General features: G+C 37.1%; 1 protein-coding gene across 1 annotated transcript in view; it reads right to left on the reverse strand.

Moving 5' to 3' along the window:
* Positions 1 to 3,632: 3,632 nt before the first annotated feature.
* The window catches only part of LOC138835949 (proto-oncogene c-Rel-like), a 29,397-nt gene continuing 20,699 nt past the window's right edge, over positions 3,633 to 12,330 (reverse strand). Inside the window, exons 5-10 of the mRNA XM_070034528.1 lie at positions 10,728 to 10,868; positions 9,478 to 9,582; positions 9,154 to 9,366; positions 8,044 to 8,112; positions 7,835 to 7,903; positions 3,633 to 5,910 (exon numbers count right to left, since the gene is read on the reverse strand). Coding sequence (XP_069890629.1) covers positions 5,129 to 5,910; positions 7,835 to 7,903; positions 8,044 to 8,112; positions 9,154 to 9,366; positions 9,478 to 9,582; positions 10,728 to 10,868 — 1,379 coding nt within the window. The 3' untranslated portion in view covers positions 3,633 to 5,128. The remainder of the gene's footprint in view (positions 5,911 to 7,834; positions 7,904 to 8,043; positions 8,113 to 9,153; positions 9,367 to 9,477; positions 9,583 to 10,727; positions 10,869 to 12,330) is intronic.

A 12,330-nucleotide genomic window follows, 5' to 3' on the forward strand; every position in this document is an offset into this window, starting at 1 on the left:
GTGATGAAAAGAATACTCTAATTTCCTACGTTTTATATTCAACCCATGAAGATAAAACAAATGAAAGCATGTCATTGGAGTCAAACAGCTCCCAACTCATAATCAACCAACTGTGGCAAAGAAACTGGGTGTCATAGGAGTTAAAAAGTGAGTCAATAGCTGACACTTCGGGTAGGAAATAGTTTTGAAAAAGAGGCTCAAAGAAGGTTCCCCAGATCTGGACAGTAACTATTCACTCTAAAACCAAACTCATCTCAGGTTTTTTAATAAAGCATAATAGATGCTTTCTATTGGACATTAGATAAAAAAAGAATAATGCTGGGACTAGAGAATAATTGGGCCATATGATACATACAATGTAGCACCACACAATTTAGTGTCTCTTAGACATTATTTTATTTAGTATAAACACACCCTATGTGGTAAGTAGAATAGCTATCTACAGCTCTTTTAGTTATTAAAAGAAGTTCTTCATATTTTTCCATCCTGTTTAACAGCATGTGTTTATCCTTCAGTAAATTAATTTGTAACACCTAGGCAGTCTAAATCACTAATTTTCAGTTGCTCTCAACATGGAAAACAGCTAGTTTTTTTGGTTAGGTTAAAAAACTGGCAGCCCAGCTGTTCTTTACCCTAGGATTATGAGAAGAGGGGCCCAGTTACAAATTTAAAGGCCATTACGATAGGAGGTTCTGATGACAGAAACCTGAATAGTGGCTTAGAAGTACAGATTAGGAAAGGGCATGAAGGAAACTTCATAAACATGGTGGTTATAGATGTTTATATATGTAAAAATTCTTCAAAGTGTACAATTAAAATCATTCCACTTTATGCAGCTGACCTTGTAGGTTATCCCTCACTAAAAATATAACAAGATAGCAAGAGCTTAATTTCATTCACATCTCATTTCCTGTACCTGTTGCTTTATGCATTAGACATTTTAAAATGTGACATATGACTTATTACATGAATACTTGAATGTCTACAGGGGCACTGCAGAGTCAATGAAGTACATTAGATAAAGAGACTGAATCTACCACATACAGGAGATAGCAAGGGATGCCAGGGTTAAGAAATACTTCTAATAACTAAAATTCCTACTCAATATACTAGTAGAGCTACTTTCAGTCTCAAGGGGATACAGGATGGCTTTTACAAAGAAAGGGAGCTGGGCACTGGTGGCTCATGGCTTAATCCTAGCTACTCAGGAGGCTGAGATCTGAGGGTCATGATTTGAAGCCAGCCCTGGGTGCAAGTCTGTAAGACTGTCTGTCTCCAGTTAGCCAGCAAAAACCTAGAAGTGGATCTGTGGTTCAAGTGACAGAGTGCCAGACCCCCAAAAACCTAAATTCTAGTAAGACACACACATACAGAGGCAGTATATTTCACACAAAAAAAGTCATCTGGGCATCACTGCTTTTTCTGCAAGGTTAAGTATTTTCCCTTTAAAAACCATATTTTTGCCCAGTTTTGTATTCACACCTATGCCATTTTTACCTTCCTCTTAATAAACAGCTACCATTTATCCAGCATCATCTATGTCAAGGACTGTAATAGGTATGGGAATCTGGGAAAAGTGAAGCAAACCCTTCATTGTAATCCAGTGAGTGAGAGAAGGGACCAAGGCTAGGAGAGAGAAGCCTAGTATTAAAGCCTATGTGTTGTCTGGTCAGGTGCCAGTGGCTCATGACAATCATCCTAGGGACTCAGAAGGCTGAGATCTGGGGATCATGGTTTGAATGCAGCCTGGGCAGGAAAGTCTATGAGACTGTTAACTCCAATTTACAAAAAAAGAAAAGAAAATCGGAATTGGAGCTGTGGCTCCAAGTGGTACAGCACTAGTCTTGAGGAAAAAAAAAAAAAAAAAAAGCTCAGGGGCAATGCCCAAGTCCTGAGTTCAAGCCCCAGGGCCAGCACCAACACCAAACCAAAACAACAAGAAAAAACAAAATAACAAAAACACAAAGGCTAAGTGGTCTAGTTGTACAAGATCAGAACCCGAATAGGTAACATGTATAGAGCCTGAGGGAAAACATTTTTAACTGAGGGAAATTGGTGTTTTAAATCAGAGCATATGGGAAAGATTTATTGGGAGAAAAAAGTAAAGGCTTTTACTTAGCAGTAAGAATGAAGATTTTTTTTTTGGAAGCAGATTCAAAAGGACTAAGTATGAGGGTGAGGAAGATTTAAATATAATTTTGAGGCTCCTATTAAATATTTGGGGTTTTAGGGGATTAAATTCAGGGCCTCATATTTCTAGGTGACGGCTCTACTACATGAACCATACCACCAGTCCTTTTGCCTTTAGTTTATTTTTCAGATAGGGTTTCACATTTTGCCTGGGCTAGCCTCAAATTACAATCCTCTTATCTTTGCCTCCCAAGTAATTGGGAGTAACTGAAATTACAGGTGTGTACCACCATGCCCGGCTTGTTTTTGAGACAGGTCTCACTATATTTTACCCAGGCAGAAATTGAACTGTGGTCTATATCCACCTCATTTGACTGAAATGATTCATGTAATTTTATGGTTTGATTGGACATGAAATAAGTGAAATAACACATTGATTCTAGCTAGGAATAAGTTCAGTATTTTGAGTAGGTTCCAACTGTAAGATAGACTAGATATTCAGTACATTATCCAGCATCATAATTCCATCATAATTATTATTACCAAAATTCTAATTCCATTTTACCATTGGGATTATTTTGACTCCAAACAGTTTAGATTATCATTATAAATACTGTATTTTAATGTACACAATTCTAATAAAAACCAAACATTAAATAAAATGTAAAAATCACAAACATCTAGTAATTATAGCTATTCTTTCAAAAATAAAAGTTCTATTGGTAACACCTGAAATGTTCAATAAATATTTACTGAGTGTTTAATATGAGACAGACAATATTTTACAACTAGAGATTCAACAGTAAACAAAACACACAGGTTTTTTGCCCCTTATGGAGCTTATATTCCAGTAAAAGAAACAAACAAATGCTTAGTAGGGTCAGATCATAATTAAGTGCAGTGAACCTACAGAAAGGAAGGTCAGGAAATGGTGATATTTAGTCAAGGTAGGCCTTGACCAGGTTAACAGTTGACTGAGACCTAAAGGATAACAGAGAGTATATTGTGTATATATCTGGGGAAAGAACAAAGTACCAAGAGCAAAGAGTCTAAGATAGAAATGTACGTGGTGTTTTGAAAAGGAACACTGAGGTCAGAGTGCTTTGAGTCAGTTTCATGAGGAAGGAAAAGGTAGTACATGAGGTAGGATAGGAAGTCTAGGTCTGCTAATTCTAAGGCATGACCTTTACTCCGAGTGAGGTGGGGAATCACTTCGGAAGTTTTGTGTGAATTAGCTCAAAATAATTTTTTTGAAATAATCACTCCAGTTTTTATGAACTGCTAGAGCACAGGATGTAAGGAAGGTTTTTGAGGCTAATCCTGGAAAGCTGGGTTAACAGTGGATTTGCTGATGGATTGGATATAGGAAATATAAGAAATAATCAAGGATGACACCAAGGTTTTGGCCTGAGCAACTAGAAGCATGGCATTGCCATTTACTGAGTTGGGGAAGACTGAAGGAGAAGCAAGTTAGGGAAGGAAGATCAAAACTTATGTTTGGATAGGTTGAATATGAGCTTTAATTAGATTTCTTGATAAACATGTCAAATAGGCAGTTTTATGAGATCACTAGAAGTGAGGGGATACAAGAAGTCCATGGAAACTTCTTCTTCATGAAAAATGGCTGTAACACTAAAATTCTAAGCAACTTTAAAGGGTTAAATAGTATAAAACCTCCCATACCATGAAAGCTCACTTCAACTGCCTTTTGCCCAACTTAACATTTAAAGAATTTTTGATTTACATATAAATCTAAGAAATCCCTAGAGGCCTGAGGAAACCCCGTAGGGGTCGGCTTGGCCTAAGGGCCTCAAAAATAATAAATTTATTTTTCTCAATGGCACAGCCATTACAAGTTTATCTTAACTGACATTGCTTGAAAGCAAATGTGAGTTAACTCATTTAACTAGAAATACATTAATACATTATAAAAGAAGTATTTTTTTTTAAATCAGGGAAAACTAGACCTTAACTTTACCATTCTCTTCAAAATCTGTCCTATGGAAATGGTAATTCTTAGAATTCACACCACACATGATTATCAGGTCAGATCTTTGAAAAGAAGAAATAAACAGTAAAATCCTTTTAAGTTATTCTTTTTTTTTTTTCTTCAGTACTGGGGTTTGAATTCATCAAGGCCTTTTGTCTAACAGATAGGTGGTCTGTCACTTAAGCCACACTTCCAGTCTTTGCTTTTGTTATGTTTCAAATTGGGTCTCATTTTTGCCTAGCCCAGACTGGATTATGAATCTCCTACCTGTGCTTCCTCATGTTGTTGGGGATGGCAGGTGGGCACCACTGTGCCCAGAAGTCAGGCTTCCCCTGTAGCTGCTAACAAGAGTGCATCACCACTGTACCTAACCATAGGTTTAAACAGTCTTGTGAACTTCTTTTTGCCCAAACTGTCCTCAAACCATAATCCTCTAATCTTTGCTTACCAAGCAGGCTTCAGACACTGACCTGGCTTAAATGTCTATTTTAAAATATTCCATTTTCAATTTTGCATCTTAAATATCTAAAGTTTTATATTTCTCTGAAAAAAAATTCTGGAACTCTCAAAAATAAATAGAATTCCATATTGTATTTTTCAAATACAAAATACATATGCATATATATGTATATATGTATATATATATATATATATTATATGAATGCATGTATGTATTATCAAAATGACTGAACATTTAAAAATTAAAATTCTGCAAGTTGCCAAGCACTGGTAGCTCACCCATAATCCCAGCTAAGCAGGAACTGTGATCTGAGAACCAAGGCACAAACCAGCTTGGGCAGACAAATTTTCAAGACTCTTATCTCTAATCAACCAGCAAAAAGCTGGAACTAGAGTAATGGCTCAAGTGGTACAATGCCATCTGTGAGCAAAAAAGGTGAGGGAGAGTGTGAGACCCTGAGTTCAAACCCCAGTACTGACAACCAAAAGAAACAAAAAACAAAAACAAAAAAATAACCAACAAATAAAAATAAACCCTGCAAATTATACTTAAAAAAAGTCATATGCAAAGGAGTCACTCAATTGCTCACTTTGCATAATACCAATACTTGAATACTGACTATTTTGAACAAAATTATGATTGTTTGGATTAGTATCAGGTGATGGTTCCGGTTCATTTATCAGATGGTTATCTGCACAACTAAAGTCAGATTGCTCAAATGCATTTGACTGTGAAACAAAACCAGTAGTACTGGAATTGGTGCTTGTGGACATATTGGAAGAAGACATCTGATGGAGCTGTCTCAAGTCTCTTGGGTCTAACATTGCGTTACATGAGGGGTTTTCAAGATGCATGCTCACAAGTCTTGGATGATCGGTTTCCCTCATTCGATCATTGCTGGTTGTCATAATATTCCCAGAACAATTAGAAAGCATGTTCGCATCAGAAATACTATATAAGTCAGCTGATGAAATGGATGATGCTTCCATTCTACCTATATCATCAGCATTATTATAAATGCAGGCATTAGGAGCATGTAAATTATTAACAGAAGGCATGTCTGGAAATGGTGAGATACCCTGTGAAGAGGAAAATGTCCCTGTTGATAAACTATTCAATGGATTTGTGTTGACTGGATGTGAGGTGAGTTGGGCTACTGATGACCAATTTGAAGAAGACTGAGGTACCACTGAGGAAATGGTGGAAGCATGATGTGGTAATCTACTTGAGATAGACACAGGTGAGGAATAGTATGGTTCTGCTTGACTTGAATCACTTGAAGTCTTGATCACTTCTGGCAAAACTGCACATTGAGAAAATAAATTTGATTCTGTGGGAAGAAAATACATTTTACAAAGTTACAATGAATAAAATATTTCAAGCACTATTTCTAAGTTAAAAATCATAATACATGGGTAAAAGAAAAAGGAAACTGATGTAACATTTTGAATTTTTCCCCCCTAGTACTGGGGCTTGAACAGGGTCTCTTACTCTCAGCTTTTTCATTCATGGCTTGGGCCATATCTCCTGTTCTGGCCTTTTGCTGGTTACTTGGGAGGTAAGAGTCTCAAGGATTTTCTGAGGCTGGCTTTGGACCTTGATTCTCAGATCTCAGTTTCCTGAGTAGCTAGGATTATATGCATGAGCCATCGGTGCCAAGCTTGCATGAAAAATTTTTTTAAAGCTCAAACGAAGGGGCTGGGAAGGTGGCTCGGTGGTACAGTGCTTGCCTTGCATGCCTGAGGCCCTGGGTTCGATTCCTCAGCACCACATAAGCAAAAAGAAAAAAGCCGGAAGTGGTGCTGTGGCTCAAGTGGTAGAGTGCTAGCCTTGAGCTGAAGAGCTGAGGGACAGCGCCCAGGCCCAGAGTTCAGGCCTCACTACCAGACCCATAAAAAAAAAAAAAAAGCTCAAATGAATATACAAGTTCCAAACTGAATTCTGTAACATATACCTGTATAATGATTTTCATAAGTCACTTTGGCATATGACATTTCCATTTAAACATGAAAATTTAATTTCTGATTTATTTTTAGCAATATATTTTTGTTCTGAATATATTTTTAAAAAGACAAATATCAGAATTTTAATGAACAGAAATCAAACAGCCAAAATCATCTTAAAATCTTCATCTAGAAGATGAAATGATGGAGAAAACATTCAGAAGGACTGAAAAATATACTTTAAGAACATACTAAGATATAACTGTAAGGCATTACAAAATTTACAGTAAAAATTAATGGAAAAATTAATTCCATACTTATTAATGTATAATGCAACTACTATGTATATAGTAAACCAAGAAAAAAGTGCTAATTTGAAGATACAAGAGGAAAGAAAGGACTTCCCACTAACCCTTTCTTGGATGAATTATCTAAGCCAGAGGTTGGCAAATTTTTGCTTTGTTCCCATGGCCTCTGTTGGAACTATTCAACAGTGTTGCAACAGTGTAAACATATGCATATATGCATGTGTGCACGCACACGGTGAGTGTGCACATGCGTGTGCATACACATGCATACACACACACACACACACACACACACACACACACACACACACACACACACACACACACACACAAATAGCTACAGCCAGACACATGCAGACACATGGTGACAACTAGAGCCAGAATGGAATCAAGAAGTCACTGGCTGTGTTGATAAAATTGGTAACTAGCCAGATCTAAATTATATCTTCCATTGACACATTGAAAATAAAATTAGCACTGTATTAATAAAAGATAACTTTTAAGTACTGAAAATTGAAGCCCAGTACTCTATCATTTGAATTATTCCTGAAGCCCTTTAAAATGTCAATTCTTGAACAACAAATCCCCCAAACATAGTAAGTTTCTAACATAACCTTTAGAGGCCAAGTTCAATTCATTTAATATTGAAAGCATTAAAAAATTATGGGAGAGAAAAAAATATCAAGGCTGGGAAGATGGCTCAGTGGTAGAGAGCTTGCCTTGCATGCCTGAGGCCCTGGGTTCGATTCCTCAGCACCACATAAGCAAAAAGAAAAAAGCTGGAAGTGGCGCTGTGGCTCAAGTGGTAGAGTGCTAGCCTTGAGCTGAAGAGCTGAGGGACAGCGCCCAGGCCCAGAGTTCAGGCCCCACGACCGGACCCAAAAGAAAAAAAAAGAAAAAATATTAAAAAGTAGTACTTATTGCTAAAAAATGAAATTCTAATATATTGTATGAAGTAACACTCTTTCTGATCACTGGGAATATCCTTCAGCGGATAAGGTACCTTTTTTGATGAATCTTCCTTCTCCTGTTGATCCTGGAGGAGTAGGTCTTGCTCTCTCTGGAAAATTAGCTGTTATAATAAAGGTTTTCTATTATTAAATGTAATTTGAAAAATTACATTTAAAAATTACAGTTAACTATTTTTAAAAATGGAGCAAAGTAAATAAAGCAAAATCTACTTAAATATGAATCAATCCAAAATATTCTTACCACAATCCTGCCACAGTTTATGGAAAAGTAGAGTTGTTTTTTGTTTCTTTGATTTATTGCCATAAGTATCTGATTAAAAGGAAATCAGGAAAGCAGGTGAAAGATCATGGGGATTATGCACTTCAAACAGGCACTTTATTTGTGCATAGAAAATGCTTTAATGCCCATAATATTGATTTAATAAGTATTAGTAATATAGAATATATCCCACATCAGTAGTAAGCGTTATTTTCCTCTTAATAATAAGGCTTAAAAACCAGGCCCGGTTGCACATGTCAGAGAATCCCAACAATTGACACATAAGAGGATCATAAATTCAAGACCAGCCTAAACTATACACCAAATACCCATTTCACAAAACAAAAAGTCTATAAAGTATTCATCTTGTTTTCTTGTGATATCTGTAGGTCAGTATCAATAAAGTCTGATTAAGAACCCCAAAATACTCATTTGAGCAGCAAGTTTTCTATCTATAAAAAGGATACACAAGGGGGCTGGGAAGGTGGCTCAGTGGTAGAGCGCTTGCCTTGCATGCATGAGGCCCTGGGTTCAATTCCTCAGCACCACATAAGAAAAAAGCCGCAAGTGGTACTGTGGCTCAAGTGGTAGAGCGCTAGCCTTGAGCTGAAGAGCTGAGGACCATTGTCCAGGCCCAGAGTTCAGGCCCCACGACTGGACCCAAAGAAAAAAAAAAAAGGATACAAAAGGGCTGGGAAGGTGGCTCAGTGGTGAGTGCTTGCCTTACATGCATGAGGCCCTGGGTTCAATTCCTCAGCACCACATATGCAGAAAAAGCTGGAAGTGGCACTGTGGCTCAAATGGTAGAGCACAGCCTTGAGCTGAAGAGTTCAAGGACAGGGCCCAGTCTCAGAGTTCAGGCCCCATGACTGACAAAAAAAAAAAAGGTTTAAAAAAAAATCGGACTCCCCAAAATAAAACAGAAAATTTCATAAACATTTTTAGAAACTTTGATTTTTTTTCAAATTGATGCAAAGAAGAAAAAAAGGGTGAAAACTTCTAAGAAAAAAATGGTTATGAACACCCAAAACTGTACTCAAATGCATCTTTACTTTAAGGAATATATAAATCATTACTACCAAAGTACTATACCTTTTTCATCTGGCAGATATCTAAAATCCATAGATTTACTAACTTCCTGGTCAGAAGGTCTTCGCAGTTGCATTTTCACTGTGACTGGCTCTGATATAACTTTGCAATATGGAGGAGTCTTGAAAACAATGGCAACTTGACGATGTACATCAGCTTGTGAAAAGATACCTTTTGCTTCCCAATCATTCAACACAAAACGAACTTCTATATCATCTAGTGAATAAGAAGTCAAAGAAGTAGTAATGATAGAAGAATCAAAAAAAATGTACATCTGAATCTAAAATACATTCTTAATTCAATATAACAAACAAAATACATAATCACCTTTCTGAACTTTATCACAAAGTAGAAATATTTCATCTCCTCCTTTGACACTTCCACAGTTTTTGTTTACACGACAAATCCTTAATTCTGCAGTATTTGGGGCACCTATGTATAAAGAATTTTAAAAATTGGGTTGCTATGTTAGTAAGACATTTTTACTACATTGTAAGTGATAGAATTTGGAGACAAATTATTAACAGAACAGATAAAAGTTTTAGTGTGAAAATAAAGGACATGAAGTACATTAAGCATTCACGTCTATCCTACTTTTAGATAACTACTTTACCTAACTTGGTTTAGAACCTTGTGACTTCATTTGTAGATAGTAACATTTTTTCTAAATAAATCTCCCTGATTGAACATTATGATTCTTCTAATCTATATTACATATGGTCATCAGGAGCAGTCCTGGATTGTAGTTAGTGCCTGGTCTACCACCTCAGCTCTAATGTTTTTATATCATTGACCATATTCCTAGAGGAACATAATTTTAGTTTTGGGCAATGAGATTTTCATAATTCTTTCTTTCTTCCCAACATGATTACTTTCATTCTTCAAGGCATTCAAAGCTCTCTGTGACAAGGATACTTAGATCTACCTTCATTGCTGTATGGCCCATTATCTTTCTATATGCAGGTATAGCTATATCCCACCGGTGAACATATCTCTGTGTGTGTGTGCGCGCATATGTGTGTGCGCGCATATGTGTGTGTGTGTGTGTATTAAATGTAAAAGGCAATTTCACAATGTTTTCAGACAAACATATCTTTAATTTTTTTTTTTTTTTTGGCCAGTGCTAGGGCTTGAAACTCAGGGCTGGGTACTGTCCCTGAGCTTCTTTTGCTCAAAGATAGTACTCCACCACTATGCCACAGCACCACTTCTGGCTTTTTCTGTGTATGTGGTACTGAGGAATTGAAGTATGGCTTCATGCATGCTAGACAAGCACTTTACCACTAAGCCACATTCCCAGCCCTGATGCAGCATTTAACATTTCTACTTCAGAGATATAGCTGCATAACATATATAGTGTACACAGACATTTACTGCAGTATAATTGTTAGGGAAAAAAGAAAAAAAGATGAGAAGTAAATAAAACAGATATCTAGGGTAATGCTTTTTTTTAAAATTAGGATTCAGCCATGAAATATGTAGCAACTGAACAGACAATGTAGGGCATGGAGTATAGCTCAGTAAGGTTTTTGTTTGTTTTTTTAAGGTAAGACTATAATATAAGAAAATGTACTTACGGTTGTCATAAATTGGGTTAGAGACAACAGGAGGAAGAGCTTTTGTCAAATTACCACATTCATCAGGAAGGAACACTTGAAAACACAGTCTCACCACTTTTAGGTCACAATCTTCAATGTCAAGCAGCTGTTGTTCAGGGACTGAATAGTACATTGGCGTTTTAGAATGCAGAATTGTCATACAGAGCTAAATCCTGCTAGGTCATACCTTTATCCACCATATCCAATAACCTGAGTAGCATTCAAATCTATACTAACAAAAATAGGATGGTATACAATCTCAGGAATGACTTTTACTATTAGCAGGTACTCAGTAAACAGTTTTTGATAAATAATAGACACTATGAGCCTGTCACTAGTGGCTCATGCCTGGCTGTCATCCTAGCTACTCAGGAGACTGAGATCTGAGGATCATGATTTGAAGCCAGCCTGGGCAAGAAAGTCCATGAGACTCTTATCTCCAATAAACTACTCAGAAAAAGCCAGAAGTAGCACTGTGGTTCAAGTGGCAGAGAACTAGCTTTGAACACAAAGTGGCCCAGGGAACTGCCCAGGCCCTGAGTTCAAGCTGTGGGATTCCCCGCCCCCCAAAAGGAACTGAGGACAAATATATATTTGGTCCTGTCTAAATCCAGTCTCCTAAATCTTGCAGGAATTACTACAATTCTCTCTTTCAACAGGTTTCTAGAGGACTGTTAAATATTCCCAAGTTTTAAACATTCTTATCTATGTTTTCAATTGTATGTGGAATCTAGACCTAAAATGTTGATGGCAATAGTAACAATCTTGGTTACTCAGGAGACTGAGATCTGAGGATCATGGTTCAAAGCCATACTGGACAGGAAAGGCTGTGAGATTCTTACCTCCAATTAACTACCAGAAAACCAGCAGTGGAGCGATGGCTCAGTGGTAGGGCACTAGCCTTGAGAGATAAAGCTCAAAGAGAGCATTCAGTCCAGGAGTTCAACACCCATGACTGACCAAAAAAAAGAACTTCTCAAAATGTGAAGATCCTTGCTTCACTTGTAACAGAAATTAATTTAGTGGGTTTGATAAGGAAGAAGAGGAGAAAGGAACAAACGAATTAACAAATGGAAAAAAGCAGGTAACAGAAAAGAGTGGAGAGTATGCTAGTAAGACATGGTGAGCGCATGTCTACATATGGACTAGAGAAGTAGATCTATTTCATACGGTGGATCATTGGAAAAGTTAAGAAGCACTGATTTTAAGAGCAGATTCCCAGGTCCCACACCAAACCTGAAAATGTAACCTAGAATCTACATTTTAAACAAATACCATGGAACTCCTATACACATTCAAACTGAAAACCACTGCTGAAATTGATTTGGAGCCACTGAAGGACACTGATCAAAGTTCTGAACTGATCTTGTTAGTTAGGAAGGTTAATTTTTTATTTTTAATGCCTAAAAGGCTGTCAACATAACGATCTAAGTTAAAAAATGATGCAAAGCTGGATGCCAGTGGCTCACACCTGTCATCCTAGCTACTTAGGAGGCTGAGATCTGAGGATCGCAGTTCAAAGCAGGAAAGGGCAGGAAAGTCTGTGAGACTCTTATCTCCAATGAAAATCACCAGAAAACCC

The sequence above is a fragment of the Dipodomys merriami genome, unplaced genomic scaffold, assembly GCF_024711535.1.
Source record: "Dipodomys merriami isolate MVZ:Mamm:240054 unplaced genomic scaffold, mDipMer1.0.p SCAF_242, whole genome shotgun sequence".
NCBI lineage: Eukaryota > Metazoa > Chordata > Mammalia > Rodentia > Heteromyidae > Dipodomys > Dipodomys merriami.